Consider the following 21,892-nt stretch of genomic DNA (forward strand, 5'->3'; position numbering starts at 1 on the left):
TAGTTTTACGTCATAATGTTCCTCGTATGATTCCGCAGACTACAAATTCTCACCTATCAGCTCGAATTTATATTAGTCCGCGGAATCATACTTGGAGCATTATGACGTAAAACTAACATTGATTTCATGGGATTATATATAATTGTCTTATGTGGTCATCATTGACATGTACATATTGACTTTCAAATTGGCAATAAAGAATAAATAGAATTCCAAAACTACTCAGCAGATTGGGCTGAAATTTAATAGGGATGCATCTGTGGGTGTGTAGATGAAGAAATATTAAGCAAAGAATGATCTCATCAGTAATATGCAAATTAGGTGTAAAAATGTGAATTTTGGTCAAAAATTTATATCTCAAAAATTGCTTGGTCAGTGAGACTGAAACTTGGTGAGATGTTTCTAGAAGTGTTATTCTGCAGATTTTCTTCAAAATAGTTTGACACAACTGGCCCTAGCAACCATGACCACGCCCTTAGCAACAACCAAATGGCAGTATAGTTTGGTCAAATATCAACATCATCTGGTAGGCAAGTGAGTAAACATTCAAAAAATGTGTACAAATATCCCTAGCAACCATGACCACGCCCATAGCAACAGCCAAATGGTCGTGTATTTCACAAAGGTAACAAGAGGGATTAATGGACAATTGAATAAACATTCAAAAAATGTATGTGAATTTGCCTAGCAACAATACCACGCCCATAGCAACAGTCAAATGATCACATTTGTTGCAAAGAGAATATCAGGAATTCATACACAAGTGAACAAAAACATTAAAAAATGTATGCAAATATATCAAGCAACATGACCATGCCTATAGCAACAGCCAAATGATTGCGTATATCGCAAAGATAGCAACATGGTTGGATAGGCAACTGGATAGTCATTCATCAAATGAACACCTATTGTTAGCATGGACTAGCATATGGATAAACATTTTTAAAAACTGTACAGTTGTGCGACAAAGCCATTGGCGGTATTTTTTGTTGAGTATTTGAATAAATTTATCAATCTTTGAATCTTGAATATTAAAATCTTTGGCAATGTGTTTCTGTATTCTTCGTTCACTGTGTTCCATTTTTAGGTTGATTCTCTATCGTCCATCTGTCAAAACTGCATGGTCAATTTGACCTGAAATTTGGTGTGTAGGTGTCATTTGATGAGCAGATATAAGTTTGTTCAAGACAAATTGATTGGTAATTGTTATGCAAATTATGTGTAAAAATAGAATTTTTTGTAAAACTGCTTCAAAAATCTTCTACAAAACCACTTGGTCAATGAGCCAAAATTTCTTGTGTAGGTGTCTTGGGATGAGCAGATAACGTTTGTTCAGGACAAGTTGAATGGGTTATTAATATGCAAATCAGGGGTAAAAATTGAACTTTTTAAAATGGTGACTATAATATTAAAGTACAATATTTTACCAACTTTCTGTGTGAAATGTGTTCTATAGTATGTGTGAGTCATCATATGAAACCACTAACCACTTTATTACTTTGCTATATAAACAAAACTGCATAGTGGAAGAGCTGAACAGCAGTACCACTTCTACATGTTACAAAAAAAAGCAGCGGAGCTATTCTGACCGATAGGTTGAATTGAATTGAATTGAATTTATTTGGTAATAAAATATAGTAAAAACATACATATAAAAGTACTGCCGAGGATAACACAACAAGCAATTAATACTTATTTCCATTGTGGTCCATATAAAGTACTGCAAAGGATAACACAACAAAGCAATTAATACTTATTTCCATTGTGGTCCATATAAAGTACTGCCAAGGATAACACAACAAAGCAATTAATACTTATTTCCATTGTGGTCCATATAAAGTACTGCAAAGGATAACACAACAAAGCAATTAATACTTATTTCCATTGTGGTCCATATAAAGTACTGCCAAGGATAACACAACAAAGCAATTAATACTTATTTCCATTGTGGTCCATATAAAGTACTGCCAAGGATAACACAACAAAGCAATTAATACTTATTTCCATTGTGGTCCATATAAAGTACTGCCAAGGATAACACAACAAAGCAATTAATACTTATTTCCATTGTGGTCCATATAAAGTACTGCCAAGGATAACACAACAAAGCAATTAATACTTATTTCCATTGTGGTCCATATAAAGTACTGCCAAGGATAACACAACAAAACAATTAATACTTATTTCCATTGTGGTCCATATAAAGTACTGCCAAGGATAACACAACAAAGCAATTAATACTTATTTCCATTGTGGTCCATATAAAGTACTGCCAAGGATAACACAACAAAGCAATTGATACTTATTTCCATTGTGGTCCATATAAAGTACTGCCAAGGATAACACAACAAAGCAATTAATACTTATTTCCATTGTGGTCCATATAAAGTACTGCCAAGGATAACACAACAAAGCAATTAATACTTATTTCCATTGTGGTCCATATAAAGTACTGCCAAGGATAACACAACAAAGCAGTTAATATTTATTTCCATTGTGGTCCATATAAAGTACTGCCAAGGATAACACAACAAAACAATTAATACTTATTTCCATTGTGGTCCATATAAAATACTGCCAAGGATAACACAACAAAGCAATTAATACTTATTTCCATTGTGGTCCATATAAAGTACTGCCAAGGATAACACAACAAAGCAATTAATACTTATTTCCATTGTGGTCCATATAAAGTACTGCCAAGGATAACACAACAAAACAATTAATACTTATTTCTATTGTGGTCCATATAAAATACTGCCAAGGATAACACAACAAAGCAATTAATACTTATTTCCATTGTGGTCCATATAAAGTACTGCCAAGGATAACACAACAAAACAATTAATACTTATTTCCATTGTGGTCCATATAAAGTACTGCCAAGGATAACACAACAAAACAATTAATAATTATTTCCATTGTGGTCCGTATAAAGTACTGCCAAGGATAACACAACAAAGCAATTAATATTTATTTCCATTGTGGTCCATATAAAGTACTGCCAAGGATAACACAACAAAACAATTAATAATTATTTCCATTGTGGTCCATATAAAGTACTGCCAAGGATAACACAACAAAACAATTAATAGTTATTTCCATTGTGGTCCATATAAAGTACTGCCAAGGATAACACAACAAAGCAGTTAATATTTATTTCCATTGTGGTCCATATAAAGTACTGCCAAGGATAACACAACAAAGCAATTAATACTTATTTCCATTGTGGTCCATATAAAGTACTGCCAAGGATAACACAACAAAACAATTAATAGTTATTTCCATTGTGGTCCATATAAAGTACTGCCAAGGATAACACAACAAAGCAATTAATACTTATTTCCATTGTGGTCCATATAAAGTACTGCCAAGGATAACACAACAAAGCAATTAATACTTATTTCCATTGTGGTCCATATAAAGTACTGCCAAGGATAACACAACAAAACAATTAATAATTATTTCCATTGTGGTCCATATAAAGTACTGCCAAGGATAACACAACAAAGCAATTAATATTTATTTCCATTGTGGTCCATATAAAGTACTGCCAAGGATAACACAACAAAGCAATTAATACTTATTTCCATTGTGGTCCATATAAAGTACTGCCAAGGATAACACAACAAAACAATTAATAATTATTTCCATTGTGGTCCATATAAAGTACTGCCAAGGATAACACAACAAAGCAATTAATATTTATTTCCATTGTGGTCCATTTAAAGTACTGCCAAGGATAACACAACAAAGCAATTAATATTTATTTCCATTGTGGTCCATATAAAGTACTGCCAAGGATAACACAACAAAGCATTTAATAGTTATTTCCATTGTGGTCCATATAAAGTAATGCCAAGGATAACACAACAAAGCAATTAATAGTTATTTCCATTGTGGTCCATATAAAGTACTGCCAAGGATAACACAACAAAACAATTAATAGTTATTTCCATTGTGGTCCATATAAAGTACTGCCAAGGATAACACAACAAAGCAATTAATAGTTATTTCCATTGTGGTCCATATAAAGTACTGCCAAGGATAACACAACAAAGCAATTAATACTTATTTCCATTGTGGTCCATATAAAGTACTGCCAAGGATAACACAACAAAACAATTAATAGTTATTTCCATTGTGGTCCATATAAAGTACTGCCAAGGATAACACAACAAAACAATTAATAGTTATTTCCATTGTGGTCCATATAAAGTACTGCCAAGGATAACACAACAAAACAATTAATACTTATTTCTATTGTGGTCCATATAAAATACTGCCAAGGATAACACAACAAAACAATTAATACTTATTTCCATTGTGGTCCATATAAAGTACTGCCAAGGATAACACAACAAAACAATTAATACTTATTTCCATTGTGGTCCATATAAAGTACTGCCAAGGATAACACAACAAAACAATTAATACTTATTTCCATTGTGGTCCATATAAAGTACTGCCGAGGATAACACAACAAGCAATTAATACTTATTTCCATTGTGGTCCATATAAAGTACTGCCAAGGATAACACAACAAAACAATTAATAGTTATTTCCATTGTGGTCCATATAAAGTACTGCCAAGGATAACACAACAAAGCAGTTAATATTTATTTCCATTCTGGTCCATATAAAGTACTGTCGAGGATAACACAACAAAACAATTAATAATTATTTCCATTGTGGTCCATATAAAGTACTGCCAAGGATAACACAACAAAACAATTAATAGTTATTTCCATTGTGGTCCATATAAAGTACTGCCAAGGATAACACAACAAAGCAGTTAATATTTATTTCCATTCTGGTCCATATAAAGTACTGCCAAGGATAACACAACAAAACAATTAATAATTATTTCCATTGTGGTCCATATAAAGTACTGCCAAGGATAACACAACAAAACAATTAATAGTTATTTCCATTGTGGTCCATATAAAGTACTGCCAAGGATAACACAACAAAACAATTAATATTTATTTCCATTGTGGTCCATATAAAGTACTGCCAAGGATAACACAACAAAGCAGTTAATATTTATTTCCATTGTGGTCCATATAAAGTACTGCCAAGGATAACACAACAAAACAATTAATAGTTATTTCCATTGTGGTCCATATAAAGTACTGCCAAGGATAACACAACAAAGCAATTAATACTTATTTCCATTGTGGTCCATATAAAGTACTGCCAAGGATAACACAACAAAACAATTAATAGTTATTTCCATTGTGGTCCATATAAAGTACTGCCAAGGATAACACAACAAAGCAATTAATAGTTATTTCCATTGTGGTCCATATAAAGTACTGCCAAGGATAACACAACAAAACAATTAATAGTTATTTCCATTGTGGTCCATATAAAGTACTGCCAAGGATAACACAACAAAGCAATTAATACTTATTTCCATTGTGGTCCATATAAAGTACTGCCAAGGATAACACAACAAAGCAATTAATACTTATTTCCATTGTGGTCCATATAAAGTACTGCCAAGGATAACACAACAAAGCAGTTAATATTTATTTCCATTGTGGTCCATATAAAGTACTGCCAAGGATAACACAACAAAGCAATTAAAAGTTATTTCCATTGTGGTCCATATAAAGTACTGCCAAGGATAACACAACAAAGCAATTAATACTTATTTCCATTGTGGTCCATATAAAGTACTGCCAAGGATAACACAACAAAGCAATTAATACTTATTTCCATTGTGGTCCTAGATAGTTTGTTAAATTTAGAACAGCACTATTAAGATTTTGCTCCTCTTCGCATCCATTGCAAATTGAGAGGGGATGACACGAAAAGGTTTTTGTAAATACTGTATCACACATGATTTGTACTGTATTAAGGACGAGTATCATTTCTTAGCAATTTGTCCACATTATAACGACCTTCGAAATGAATTGTTACCAAGGTGGTTTTATTTGAACCTTTCCTTTGATAAGTTCATTTCACTTTTGAATTCTGATAATGTAACCTATTTCAAATTAGCTTCATTTATTTATTTTGCAATGAAAAATAGAGAGGAATCTCCCTCTATGAACTGAAATGTTTGTAACATTGTTTGCTCTGTGGTTTGCATTACATTAAATTACTGTTCTGAAATTATTGTCCTGAAATAAACTGATTGATTGTGATTGACATGTAAGCTAAAACTTATCAAAACAACAACTTACAAAATCTGTACATTAATGTACTAAATGAAGATTTAAATATCTGGTTTAGATGATTGGTGTTGGTACTGAAGACGTTGACCTGAACAGATGTCGTCATAAATTCTGCAGTCTGCTGGGACAAGATGCTAACAGTTGGGGGCTTTCATATACTGGAGGTATACAACACAAAGGTGTGACTAATGTTTACTGCTCCAAGTTTGGTCAGAATGCTGTTATAGGTGTACATCTAGACTTGTGGTCTGGTACACTGTCATTCTACAAAGACAGACGCCCTTTAGGTAAGAATATCTGTGATTGCCAGTATTAAACACTATTGATGTCATGCACCAGTAGTTCCATCTCAAAGCATTGTTTCGTATTTCTAATAAGGGACGTACCCATGACAAATGAGTGATGTAGAATTATTCAGGTGTTTGCATTACATTAAATCATTTTCACCAGCAATATATCATCCCTGTATTGTTATTAGTCCCCGCCGGACGAAGTCAGGGACGGGAACTTATGGATTGGGGTCCGTGCGTCCATCTGTTCGTTCGTCCGTCTGTCTGTCCAGAGCCGTTCCTTAGAGATGCCTGGACCGATTTTTTTCAAACTTAGTACAGGGGTAACATACAATGGCAAACATATGCACGTCAATTTGTTTCCTGATACAATCCAATATGGCCACCTAGCAGCCATTTTGTTTGCGAATTTTCCTTGTCCAAAGCCATAACTCAGACATGCTTGAGCAGATCTCATTCAAAGTTGGTATTAGGACAGTGTTCTATGACATACATGTGCATATTCATTGTTGTCGTGATACGATCCAATATGGCTGCCTGGCAGCCATTTTGTTTGCGAATTTTCCATGTCCAAAGCCATAACTCAGACATGCTTGAACAGATCTCATTCAAAGTTGGTATTAGGACAGTGTTCTATGACATACATGTGCATATCCATTTTCATCGTGATATGATCCAATATGCCTGCCTGGCAGCCATTTTGTTTGTGAATTTTCCATGTCCAAAGCCATTATAAACTCAGACATGCTTGAACAGATCTCATTCAAAGTTGGTATTAGGACAGTGTTCTATGACATACATGTGCATATCCATTTTCGTCGTGATACAATCCGATATGGCTGCCTGGCAGTGATTTTGTTGGTGCAGTTTTCATGTCCAAAGCCATAACTCAGACATGCTTGAACAGGTCCCCCCCCCCATACCCGACCCATCCTTTATTGTTGAATGGTTTATTCCATCACGTCATCTTGAAGAGTAGGCATGTCCCATGTCCAACGAGGAGACACAAGATGAGTAGGCATGTTCCATGTCCAATGAGCAGACACAACATATCTAAGTCTGTTTGATTTAGGTTCATAAGTATTGTTGCATGATCAGAGTAGTGATATCAAGAAAATGACAACATAAACTGCCAGTTCCTTAAAACCCAATCATAGCGGGGACTATGTCATTCTCAATGACTTGTGTTATACTTGTCTTGATTAAGTACACTTCCAACATAGGATGGCTGGATCATTATGATGGAAATTAGGTATGAAAATTTTGTTTTGGTTACAACTTTAAATCTTCAAAAAATTATATATCTATCATTGCCCCAAACATGAAGTTGTACGACAACGCAATATTTGCTCTATTTTTTCCATATGGTTTCTGTGTTATAGGTTTCTTCTCATCAGATGTACAACCATTACTGATTGGAAAAACAGTTTTATGTTGTCGTTTTAAGTTGATGTCAGTTTCCACAGCTACTATTTATTGCGAGACTTCGCAATTTTTGTGATTTTATTTTTTATCTTGAATTCATTAAAAAAAGTTTAGGGTCAACAGTGAAAAACTATCAGGTAACTGGACCCATTGCATTGACATTCAATAGTTAGGTCATGTGTTGACATTCAATAGTTATGTCATGTGTTGACATTCAATAGTTAGGTCATGCATTGACATTCAATAGCTAGGTCATGCATTGACATTCAATAGCTAGGTCATGCATTGACATTCAATAGCTAGGTCATGCATTGACATTCAATAGCTAGGTCATGTGTTGACATTCAATAGCTAGGTCATGTATTGACATTCAATAGTTAGGTCATGTGTTGACATTCAATAGTTAAGTCATGCGTTGACATTCAATAGCTAGGTCATGTGTTGACATTCAATAGCTAGGTCATGCATTGACATTGAATAGCTAGGTCGTGTGTTGACATTCAATAGCTAGGTCATGCATAGACATTGAATAGTTAGGTCATGTGTTGACATTCAATAGTTAGGTCATGTGTTGACATTCAATAGTTAGGTCATGTGTTGACATTCAATAGCTAGGTCATGCATTGACATTGAATAGCTAGGTCGTGCATTGACATTGAATAGCTAGGTCGTGTGTTGACATTCAATAGCTAGGTCATGCATTGACATTGAATAGTTAGGTCATGTGTTGACATTCAATAGTTAGGTCATGCATTGACATTCAATAGCTAGGTCGTGTGTTGACATTCAATAGCTAGGTCATGTGTTGACATTCAATAGCTAGGTCATGCATTGATATTCAATAGCTAGGTCGTGTGTTGACATTCAATAGCTAGATCATGTGTTGACATTCAATAGCTAGGTCATGGGTTGACATTCAATAGCTATGTCATGTGTTGACATTCAATAGCTAGATCATGTGTTGACATTCAATAGCTAGGTCATGGGTTGACATTCAATAGCTAGGTCATGTGTTGACATTCAATAGCTAGGTCATGTGTTGACATTCAATAGCTAGGTCATGGGTTGACATTCAATAGCTATGTCATGTGTTGACATTCAATAGCTAGGTCATGTGTTGACATTCAATAGCTAGGTCATGCATTGACATTCAATAGCTAGGTCGTGCATTGACATTCAATAGCTAGGTCATGCACTGACATTGAATAGCTATGTCATGTGTTGACATTCAATAGCTAGGTCATGTGTTGACATTCAATAGTTAGGTCATGTGTTGACATTCAATAGTTAGGTCATGTGTTGACATTCAATAGCTAGGTCGTGTGTTGACATTCAATAGTTAGGTCATGTGTTGACATTCAATAGCTAGGTCATGCATTGACATTGAATAGCTAGGTCATGTGTTGACATTCAATAGTTAGGTCATGCGTTGACATTCAATAGTTAGGTCATGCGTTGACATTCAATAGTTAGGTCATGTGTTGACATTCAATAGCTAGGTCATGCATTGACATTCAATAGTTAGGTCATGCATTGACATTCAATAGCTAGGTCATGCATTGACATTCAATAGCTAGGTCATGTATTGACATTCAATAGTTAGGTCATGTGTTGACATTCAATAGTTAGGTCATGCGTTGACATTCAATAGCTAGGTCATGTGTTGACATTCAATAGCTAGGTCATGCATTGACATTGAATAGCTAGGTCGTGTGTTGACATTCAATAGCTAGGTCATGCATTGACATTGAATAGTTAGGTCATGTGTTGACATTCAATAGTTAGGTCATGTGTTGACATTCAATAGTTAGGTCATGTGTTGACATTCAATAGCTAGGTCATGCATTGACATTGAATAGCTAGGTCGTGCATTGACATTGAATAGCTAGGTCGTGTGTTGACATTCAATAGTTAGGTCATGTGTTGACATTCAATAGGTAGGTCATGTGTTGACATTCAATAGCTAGGTCATGCATTGACATTCAATAGTTAGGTCATGCATTGACATTCAATAGCTAGGTCGTGTGTTGACATTCAATAGCTAGGTCATGTGTTGACATTCAATAGCTAGGTCATGTGTTGACATTCAATAGCTAGGTCATGCATTGACATTCAATAGCTAGGTCGTGTGTTGACATTCAATAGCTAGGTCATGGGTTGACATTCAATAGCTAGGTCATGGGTTGACATTCAATAGCTATGTCATGTGTTGACATTCAATAGCTAGGTCATGTGTTGACATTCAATAGCTAGGTCATGGGTTGACATTCAATAGCTATGTCATGTGTTGACATTCAATAGCTAGGTCATGTGTTGACATTCAATAGCTAGGTCATGCAATGACATTCAATAGCTAGGTCGTGCATTGACATTGAATAGCTAGGTCATGCATTGACATTGAATAGCTATGTCATGTGTTGACATTCAATAGCTAGGTCATGTGTTGACATTCAATAGTTAGGTCATGTGTTGACATTCAATAGCTAGGTCATGCATTGACATTCAATAGCTAGGTCGTGCATTGACATTCAATAGCTAGGTCGTGCATTGACATTCAATAGCTAGGTCATGCATTGACATTCAATAGTTAGGTCATGCATTGACATTCAATAGTTAGGTCATGCATTGACATTCAATAGCTAGGTCATGTGTTGACATTCAATAGTTAGGTCATGCATTGACAATCAATAGCTAGGTCATGTGTTGACATTCAATGTTGGGTCATGTGTTGACATTCAATAGCTAGGTCATGTGTTGACTTTCTCAAACGAGATAAAGTATTTCTAAAATTAGATGACATGCATTCTAAGAATTTTTCTGTACAGACAAATACCAACATTTTGCTTACGTTTGGGTTACCCTCCGCTTCCCCTTGATATTTCCAAGTTTTTTGATAAATTTGTGCTCTCTGCACCCTGTGGTCCACCTCTCAGTGGTTACATGCCCCTGACTAGCCAATACCCAGTACACCTTGGCATAGTGTCGAATTTTCGTACAAAGCCAGGACTCTGCGAGTTTTTATCCTCTTGTGCCTAGTTTATACGAGTTATCCCCTATTGAGTGGTGAACACTTCGCTGAGCATCTCAGGATCCAAACTAAGTTGTTCCTTTTTATTCTCGTGTGCTGTGTCTTTTACTTTTGACACTTTTGTTTTTTGTGTGTAGTTGGCGCCTCGTTTTATCAGACCTCCATCTTGCCTTTATCATTTTTTCAGTTTAGGTTTTCCTTCACGATGTCATGTCAAATCAACCTCTCTCAGGTACATATGGACATCCCATCTTAGTTGGGGATGACCATGATCTTTGTGCAGACTCCAGATCATGTCAGCCCAACCAGACATGCAATTTCTGCAGTAATTGGACCGATCATAAGTGGAATATGTTTTTAGTGTGTGGCCAGGTCGATGACATCACCCTTCAACACACATCTGCTATACTGAAGCAACTCCGTCTACATTAAGTACTCGCCATGAAGGTAAGTCCGCTTCTCCCTCTCAGGAAAACTGCCCTTTTCAAGATGATAATGGTACCTCTCCTAGGGATCCTGGAGTGCCTGTGGTTGTTGCCGCACTGCACTGGTCGATGATGGACAGGTTTGCCCGATCAATACAATCATTCAGGGAGGAGCAGGACTTATCCCCACTACAGAGGTCAGGGATGTGTCCTTGGTCAAGGTCTTACCACTGCAGTGGTACTTACATGTAATACTTTACTGCCGGTGGCAAATATGATGGGCCAGTCCAGATACCGGACACCCATTGATTCTACGACCGACCAAACTAGAGTGCAACCCAGAGTTTAGTTCTCCCCCTGGGGACACTCCTACATTCCTTATAGCCAGTTTCTAGTGACTAACCCTCAATATTTCAACCAATATACAGGGGTTCATGCACAGATGACAGGGAACGCTGGGTGTTTACCACATGGAGCAGTACCCTTTTTACCACAGGGAACAGCACCCTCCATGGTACCCAGTGCTCACAATGCCTGGCAGCACACCAGTCAAAGTGGTCTTCAAAGGTTGACTCCACCTGTTACTAATCCCACAACTGGTCCAGTGACAATGAGTCCCCACCCCCAGGGGAATCAGGGGGCTGCAGCAGGAGTTCTACCTACGTCCTCTCGGCCATCCCGTTCCCGTAGTAGGACTACTGCTCAGAGTAGAGCGCCCTCACCCAATCCATCTGTCTCAGGGTCGAGATACAGTGATCGGTCGTGCTCCCCACATAATGACCATCCCGATCATTTTGATTGCTTAGCTCGGGAAGGACGCACATCTCCACAGGCATCAGAGGATTTTTTTGAGATTCATGCCTCTGATAATGCTTTCAGCAATGTCAAATCCCATTCTGAAATTTCAGTCAGGGCGACCTGCCAGTTCGTTCTCGATTTGTACTTGTTGAGATGAGGCTGAATTAGCCCAAGGAAGAGACGTGGCTGAGTAAGCGGAAACTCACAGCTCTTCAAGTGACTGAAACATACGATGGATGACGGACCAAATCCAAGTCGAAGTCTTACCATGTTCACACGCCTGAACCATGGCTAGGGTATCTCACTTTGGAGGGGGCAAGGTTAGTCAATGATGACTACACCACTAATCGTATGTGGTTTCTCGCTCCTTCGTGAGGTCCTTGGGTGAATCGTTGTCTAAGAGCATATTCATTCTATCCCATCTGGACTGGAAAATTCACGACGGAAATTGAGTTAACCAAGAGGGGTCCTGTTTTGGACACTCAGGATAAACTCCTCCAGCTTTTTCGCTCCGTAGCGACGAGCATGACTGATCTCACGGACTCGTCTTTACGTCAGCGGTCAACACTCATTTTGTCGGAACGTGATGCCTTCCTTGAGCGACTGCCACCAAAATACACCCCCGAACTAAAACTAAAAGCTAGATCTAGTAAGTCGAGTAGCTCTAGATTTTTGTTTGGGGGCTCGTTGAGCGAGGTGGCCTGGCAAGTACTGGCTATGGTTGAGAGGGGACCCAAGTATACAAAACCCCTCAGTTCCAGGCCACTACTATGCCTCAAGCGTTGAAAGTGCCTACTCTGACCCCAAGACAGCAACCACAAAATAGTGGAAATAAGCATCAGGGTCAGAATAGAAAACGCAACAGTAAACCCAGACAAGATCGGGGTCAGGCTGCGAGCACTAGGCGCAATAGCCAGCCGAGTGAGCTGCTTGCTTCCTTGACCACTTCACAAGGGTCAGGAAGTTGTCAGCAGTTAGCCTGACTGCCTTCTTGACATGACCGTGAACCCCACGGACACAACAGTCCAATGGGGGAACGTCTAAAGTTATTCGCAACACAATGGGAACACATTACCAGTGATTGGGAAGTCTCAAAACACCAATGTGACAATGGCCCCATTCCAGCATAAATGAATGGGCCATTTTCAATTTCAATGGGCCAGAAATTCTAATGGGCCCAAGTTAGCATTCATGATCCAACAATAAAACGAAATAGTTAAAATGAAGTAACCGTCAATTCTACATTTTTATTTCTAAATTATGTATACGAGTAGTACTTAAAATTAAAAAAAAAATGAGACTTTATAGTATAGTAACGAGTTACTACGGAATGAATGGTGAGGTAGAATTGGCAACATTCGTTACTTCTGATAGGGCCTATAGGGGTACGAAAGTAAAAGTGTTCTTATGTAGTCACATGAAAATTAAATACATAAATAAGTAAAGTAATATTTCTGCTTGTTATTGTTTGTACAGTAGGGAAGCATGTTTAAGTCGCGAACCGTAAGTCCGTACTGTATGAAGCCATGCAACCGTTGTAAGCCTGACACGGAAAAGTGGACATCGCGACGGTAGTTTTCTGTGGTAGCGATTTGAGTTGTTACCTACAAGATTAGTAATTGTGTTGATAAATTTATGCTTCAAGTATTTATTCTAAAACATCGGTGATCATAATCACTGATCGTAACATTCATTCAAGGAGTTGACGTCTTTTCTCATGCATGATGAACGCAGTGACGGTCAGGCAAGGTCATCAAAGGGCATACTAATTTGAATATCTTGAATCGTATTGGTTTGATCTGTTTCACTATACCCGGGGAATGGTCACGCGTGTATCGTGTATTCAAATAGTCAAACATGGATAGAGGGACATGAAACAGTATAAGTATTCAGATTTGCTTTGCAAAAGACGACGTGTGGGGGCATCATTTCAAACAGCTGACGTGAGTACTTCGAGCTGTACTTCGCCTCTACCGAATCGGCACTCCAGCACTGAAGTGTCTAAATTTCACTGTTAGCCACAATGTGCCTTTGTGGGCGCCAAGAAGTCGATTTTAATGTGCCAATTTTCAATTAAATGCGACTATGGTGCGGGGCGCGCTGACTTCCCAATCACTGCATTACTTCAGATGAAGGGATTTTGTCTACCGTAAGAGAGGGTTACCCCTATCTTTCATCCACGATCCACCTCTTTCGGCCGTACCGTTTTTACCCTGTTCCAAGACCAGCCGGTCAATGGACTGCTTTTCTGGAAGCTATTGACTCTCTATTTGGCAAGAACACAATACGGGAAATTGATGCCCAGTCATCGGGACCTGGCTTTTCCAGCCATTTTTTCCTGGTTCCGAAATAGTCGGGAGGATGGCGTCCCATACTGAATCTGTCCACTCTCACTGAAGTATCTGTGAGTGCCCTGATTCAAGATGGAAACAGGCCGATCTGTTCTCGCCTCTATCAGCCAGGCAAATGAATAGTTTCGATACACACTCTCGCGCTGCATCCAAGTTCGCCCCACAGAGTGGGAGATTCCACAAGATGTAGCCAGTCAAATCTTCATCAAGTGGAACAAGGCGGTAGTCGACCTGTTCTCAACATTTCTCAATCACAAACTGCCTCTCTTTGTATCTCCAGTACCAGATCTCAGAGCAATGACAGTGGATGCCCTGTCGTTCAGCTGGGAGGGGTTGGAGGCCTATGCCTTTCCACCTCTACTCCTTTTACCACTAGTCCTCAGAAAATCCAAGAGGAAAAGTGTATTATCTCTCGTCACTTCAGTGTGGCCAACCGTTCGTTGTTCCCAGTGTTGCTGTCTCTCCTAATAGATCACTTGTATGAGCTGCCGCTGAGGGAGGATCTGTTGTCGCAGGGATGGAATATCTTTCACTCGCACCCGGAGACGTTCCATCTACATGCATTCAGAATGTTGAACGATCTCTCATTGCAAAGGGCTTTTCTCGTAAGATTGCCACAGTCAATGCAAGATCCCAGCAAGTGAGTACCCTTGCCACTTATGGGGAAAAGTTGAACAGATTCTCTAGTTGGTGTAATCAACAATCGATTGATCCACTCAGAGTCTCTGCACAACAATTAACTACCTGGTACTATAATCGCACCAAAGACATTAGGGGCAATCATACCTGTCTGTTCATCCCTTGGAAATCGGACAAGTTAGATTGTACTCCTGCCAATATTTCTAAGCGAATAGTTAATACCATTAAAGTAGCATACAGTTCTTCCACAGCTGCAACACAGGTACTTTCTAAAGTCACTGCTCACGAAGTACGACCAGTGACTACTTCATGGGCACTCTAGTCTGGCGTACCCATTAAGTCACTCATTGAGGCAGGAACCTGGCACTGGAAGAACTCATTCATCAGCTTTTACCTGTGGGACATGGCCCAAGAGGCAGCCAGGATGTCTACCCTGGGTCCTGTCAGTTCTGCTCAGAATATTGCTACACCTTTCTCTGTGGAGACTCCCTCCACCAAGTAGGTGTCATATTCTAGACTTACCCAAAAGTAAGCCAAAAGGTGGGTATTTGTCTGTACAGAATTGTAATTTCTACCGAAATGAATTTCTGTATAAGACTAATACCCACCTTTTTGTGCTCTCACCCTCCTTCCCACAGTCTCCAGTTCTTTTACTTTCGGTTGCTTTTAGGAATAAGGAGTACTGGGTATTGGCTAGTCAGGGGCATGTGACCACTGAGAGGTGGACCACAGTGTGCAGAGAGCACAAATTTATCAAACTTGGCAATATCAAAGGGAAGCAGAGGGTAACCCAAAAGTAAGCAAAAAGGTGGGCATTAGTCTTATACAGAAATTCATTTCGGTAGAAATTACAATTCACTATTTAAATTTGTTTGAAATTTACAATATATATGTAATTTAGGTGAAATGTTTACATTAAAAGGCCAATTCTGCATATGAATATCATAACATCTTTGTTTAAATATTTGTAGAAAGTACTCATCATTTTTAGTCCCCGCCGGACGAAGTCTGCGACGGGGACTTATGGATTGGGTATAGTCTGTCCATGCATCCGTGTGTCCGTCCGTCCGTCCGTCCACAGCCGTTTCTTGGAGATGCCTTGACCGATTTTTTTTCAAACTTGGTACAGGGGCAACATACAATGGCATACATATGCACGTCAATTTGTTTCATGATACGATCCGATATGGCAGCCTGGCAGCCATTTTGTTTGCAAATTTTCCCTGTTTAAAGCCATAATAATGCTTGAACAGATCTCATTCAAAGTTGGTATTAGGACAGTGTTCTATGACATACATGTGTATATCCATTGTTGTCATGATACAATCCAATATGGCCACCTGGCAGCCATTTTGTTTGCGATTTTTCTATGTCCAAAGCCATAACTCAGACATGCTTGAACAGATCTCATTCAAAGTTGGTATTAGGACAGTGTTCTATGACATACATGTGCATATCCATTTGCTGTCATGATACGATCCAATATGGCCGCCTAGCAGCCATTTTGTTTGCGAATTTTCCATGTCAAAAGCCATAACTCAGACATGCTTGAACAGATCTCATTCAAAGTTGGTATTAGGACAGTGTTCTATGACATACATGTGCATATCCATTTTCATCGTGATATGATCCAATATGCCTGCCTGGCAGCCATTTTGTTTGTGAATTTTCCATGTCCAAAGCCATTATAAACTCAGACATGCTTGAACAGATCTCATTCAAAGTTGGTATTAGGACAGTGTTCTATGACATACATGTGCATATCCATTTTCTTCGTGATACGATCCCCCATACCCGACCCATCCTTTATTGTTGTAGGCATGTTCCATGTCCAACAAGCAGACACAGCATATCTAAGTCTATTTGATTTAGGTTCACAAGTGTTGTTGCGTGATCAGAGTAGTGATAATTCCTTAAAACCCAATCATAGCGGGGAGTATGTCATTCTCAATGACTTGTCTGTATGTTGGTTTTGCCAAATCTCTGCAAATTTGTACTGGCAAAGTAGAGTTTTAACATATAAAGCCCAACATGGGAATCCCTTTTCAGCTGCATCTTATTAGTAACTATTGCAATCACTTACAATTGTAGGGATATCACTGTGGATACACTTGAACCAATAATGAATTATGTGAATAATCAGTTTTAGCACAACTGAACTGAAGTTCAGTGTGCTATAGGAATGGTAAAATGTGTGTGCGTGTGTGTGTGTGTGTGTGTGTGTGTGTGTGTGTGAACGACTTAAAGTCAAAAACCGCCAGACTGATTGCCTTGGTATTTGATTGAGACATTATCTTTGGTGTGTAGATTGATGTTGTTCAAATGAAAATGATTGCGTCAGAGATTTGCATTTTGGTTTTAGAAAATGTGAATTTTGGTCAAAAAACTTCAACTCCAAAACTACTGGGCAGATTGGCCTGAAATTTGGTGGGAACGTTGGGGGGGTGGGGGGGGGGGGTAGATTCTGATTGTTCATGATGTGGTTATTCCATCAGTGATGTGCAAATTAGGTATAAAAATCTTTTTGGTCAAAACTCTATAATTCCAAAATTACCCAGCAGGTGGGGTCTTAGATTTGGTGGAAACATTCTTAGGGGCAGTTAGATTAAGAATTGTTCATGACATGGTAATCCCATCAGTGATATGCAAATTAGGGCTAAAAATGTGTCTTTTCGGTCAAAAATCAATAATTCCAAAAGCTATTGACAGATTGGACTGAAATTTAAAGGCCTGCCTCTCCTATTTAAATGGCGAAGGCCCTGTGTGGTCATCTTGCTAAACATTAGGGAAGGGGTAACAAACTAGCGATGGCTCCTGCTAAATTGCAGTTTTGCATGTGTTCCGATCATTGACATCTACCGTACTGTGACCAAGTCATTATGAATATATGACGTATGTAATTACTGCATTCGTTTTCAATAAGAATGGAAATCTGAGGTTCATTTCTCGACATTACTTTCGGTCAGACGTCAGAAAATCTACGCCAACCTTGCCATTGATAACGCTACGTAGCTGTCAATCAACATGTAGTGCACACAAACGAAATAATCCTAATGATGCTTACATTATCTCCAAAATAAACATGATAGCTAAAAATCACAAAGGTGTGCCATATATAAAGTATATTTGTCATTGACATCAACTCTAGCTGTCTTCTTTGCTTGAAACCAAGTTATGAGCACATCAACTACAGATGTTCTCTGTGTCTTGCACAACAACCAATCCCAATCAGAATGGGCAAAAACGCCTTGAGCGCCTCTCTCAGATCTTCGGTCATGATAATTGATATCTTGCTCATCCTAACTGCAAGTTCAGGCTGACTGCTCTAAACTTTGACTGCACAGTTTATAACATGTTACAACATTGTAGCATCATCTCACACCTTTTTCTATACACAACCACCCTTTATGTGATCCATTGCTATGAAGTGATGATAGATGGAACTTCTGTCAGTGTTATGTCTTCAGTCTTTGTGGCGTCGACTATCAAAAAATGTCGATGTTTTCCAAGGCCAATAAAGTAGGACGTGTGCCATATGTCGAAAGAAGAACAGTTGCCCTGCGATTATCCATTTATGAACATTGCTGTAATTTACAACACAGTATCATCTGTGCAATACAAACTACCTCAAAGTATAGACTTGTAGTTTATCCACAAGTTTATATTGTCTCAATTTTGTATCATAATTGTTAGTATTGCATTTCTTTTGAAAATGGTTTCAATTTTGAATGCAACGAGATTTGCATTGTTTGAATTCCACCAGTCATATGTAACAATAAAGTGTTCACAGTATAGCAAAAACTTCAACTAAATAAAGGAGGTTCAGTATTGGGCATTTGTTACTCGTGATCGCCTGTATTGATCTTTCTTCGACTGTAAAATTGTTGTCTGACATACTTCGATTTATTAGGGTTGCCCTCTTCTTTTTTCTGTTTCTCATTACCCGGCCGACCCAAAGTTTCAACCCCTGACATCAACTAAAAAAATCACATAAAAAGAAAACATCAAGGAGGAAAAGAAGGAGAGTAGCAATAACATGAAATATTAACCACCACTCCTACCTTCACACTGAATCCCCTCACCCCCTTTGATTTACTGTCACTTTTTGGAAGTTTTATAATAACTCTGACTTTTCATTCCCTCTTGATAACAGGAATTGCTGTAAGAGGTTTACAAGGCAAGGAACTTTATCCCATGGTTTGTTCCACTGCTGCCAGGACTGGAATGAAAATAATCAAAACACAAAGCTTTCCTTCATCATTACAGTTTCTTTGTTGTCAGTCTTTGAGGAAGTATATACCACAAGACATGAAGGTTTTATCTGTGCTAGATCTACCTCCAGGTTTACAGAACTTCTTACAGGACAACCTAAGCTGGTTGTTAGAGACCCATATTGATGGCAACAATCAGAAAGAAATGATTGGAACATGTACAACAGGCACTCAGACGAACCTTACTTTCAAAGACATTAGACATGTCAGGGATCCTTCAAGCTGAGTTAAATGTGGAAATGTAGCAGATTATGACAAGACATACAACAGTTGGAGAATCAACTGAGAAGAAGTATCACTTTGTTTACAACCTGGTTGCAATACAGTGTATGATTTGTATCCACAAACTTTAGTTCCTAATTGTGTGATTTCACTTAATAAACTATTGAACATATTTTACATTATCTTCTATGGACCAATTATATTCATTCAATCATTTCCTAATTTTGGGTACCACCTCTTTCAACATATAATGTTGGAATCATTACAGTGATGACATAAAGTTCTTATGATCTAAAGGCCAGCATCAGACTGTAGTTACAGACAATCACATGATATCACACAAGCTTAATATTAAAAGAACGTCGTTCATTTAGGGGGGCAGGGGGTCTGGCATCAAGGCGATTGCTGAACTTTCGACCAAATTTCGAAAACATCTATGCCTTCAAGGCTTCAGTTATAACAGGTTCTGAATTTACTACTGAGATGTTGATAAGTTGATAAAATTTAATTCTAATATAATGCACTGATTGCCTTCCATTTAGTATTTTAATGTGTTGATGTGACCGCTACAACTTTCACCATGGTTTACATCATAAATAAAAATGTATTGATGTCACACTTTTGAATGTTGTATTGTTTGTTTGTTTGTTTGTTGGGGGGGGGGGGGTTGGCCTAAACAAAGGAAGTTTGATTATTGACATTGTGTGATCATCCCATATATAATTATACATATGTAAGTGCTAATTTGTAGTTGTGAGTGATTTCATTTTCCTTCATTTTTGAAATGTTTCAAGATATATGGCTAGAATAACTGTTAATAACATAATCCTCAGCCAACCAGTGTTAACCATACCACACAGCATATCACTGTTGACACTAGTATGTTTCAATCAAGTGCTTGCTGATAGATTGATGGACATGCCAAGTAATTGTGTTATGTAATGAAACCATCACAAGGCTGATGAACACATGGGCATTGTATGTTGTGTACCCCATTGTCGCAAACCATGGCCTCTTTTATGGCTCCATCCAAAACGTGCTGTCAACAGGCTGTGGCAGCATTCATATACAATCTAGGTATTTATCTCTGTGGCTTTGTACATAAACACTACAACCAATCAGATTGCCTCATGCATACAACGTGATACTAGTATACAATGCCTTGGCAAGATACTAGTAAGTACATTGAAAACTGAAATTTTATTTTTGTCATCCTAACGGACAAGATTGAAAAGATACATGTATGAACAGAAAATAACGACCTATAATTTATAAATCTTGCCTCAAAGTGTCAAATAAGGTTTGTTAGAGCATAGATTTGCTGTACTGGCATCCGATACAATCGTAAATTTGTATCAAGTTAGTACTAGTAGGTTACCACAAGCCGAGATTTGCTGACTCATGTGAGATAAACATAATTCCATTCACAACCTGTAGTTATTGAAGTGTTGTTTACCATACTCTTGATTTTACAGGGAATTGAACATGGGCTGAACACTATATAAGTACGACCTTTTAGCACAGTGCTCTTCGACAGGCGCATGGCTTTTAGCACTGTGCCCTTCGACAGGTGCATGACTTTTAGCACAGTTCTGTCAACAGGCTGTGGCAGCATTCATATACAATCTAGGTATTTATCTCTGTGGCTTTGTACATAACATAGACTTTTAGTCCCAAGTCTAGCTAAAGTCTTAAGAGAGAGTCAGAGTAAAAATACCCACCAATGAAACTAGCAAGTTGATGATCTGTTCAAACATACAAGCTACTGAATATTCTACCTCCAGGAGGAGTCTGTTATAAATAGTGACTAATCATGTGTTAAGGATTTTTTTACTTCAATGAATGACAATGTCACTCATTGTTCATTGTTATGCCAAGAGGGAGAAAGCAAGCTGCTGCATTTGTGTTATACACAGAATTAGAAAAGGGAAGCAATACAACACATGACCAGATGTAAACTGATATTAATATTGGTGGCAAAATTGCCACGTCCACATTATCTGTAATGTGGTGGCAGCCATGTTCTCACTTCAGTAAACTTGTAGACAACTAGTCGAGGTCAAAGTTCTTTTGCTAATGAGCCTTCCCATATATGTAGAAAAGTAGTCATGAGATTGTAGTCCAGACTTTTGTTTTAATTTTTGGTTAAAAATTCATGATATGAGGTCATTTTGCTGTTTTAATAATCATTTTAACGGTGAAACATTGTGAATTTTGACAAACGAATGATAAAAAACAGTATTTTGTGATGTCTTCTA

General features: G+C 38.0%; 1 protein-coding gene across 1 annotated transcript in view; it reads left to right on the plus strand.

The window, feature by feature from the left end:
- Positions 1-20,209, plus strand: part of LOC144435567 (SPRY domain-containing SOCS box protein 3-like) — a 38,494-nt gene extending 18,285 nt beyond the window's left edge. The window contains exons 3-4 of the mRNA XM_078124153.1: positions 6,244-6,472; positions 19,295-20,209. Of these exons, the coding sequence (XP_077980279.1) occupies positions 6,244-6,472; positions 19,295-19,638 (573 nt within the window). The 3' untranslated portion in view covers positions 19,639-20,209. The remainder of the gene's footprint in view (positions 1-6,243; positions 6,473-19,294) is intronic.
- The last annotated feature ends 1,683 nt before the right edge of the window (positions 20,210-21,892 follow it).

Source organism: Glandiceps talaboti, chromosome 5 (genome assembly GCF_964340395.1).
Source record: "Glandiceps talaboti chromosome 5, keGlaTala1.1, whole genome shotgun sequence".
Classification (NCBI taxonomy): Eukaryota; Metazoa; Hemichordata; class Enteropneusta; family Spengelidae; genus Glandiceps; species Glandiceps talaboti.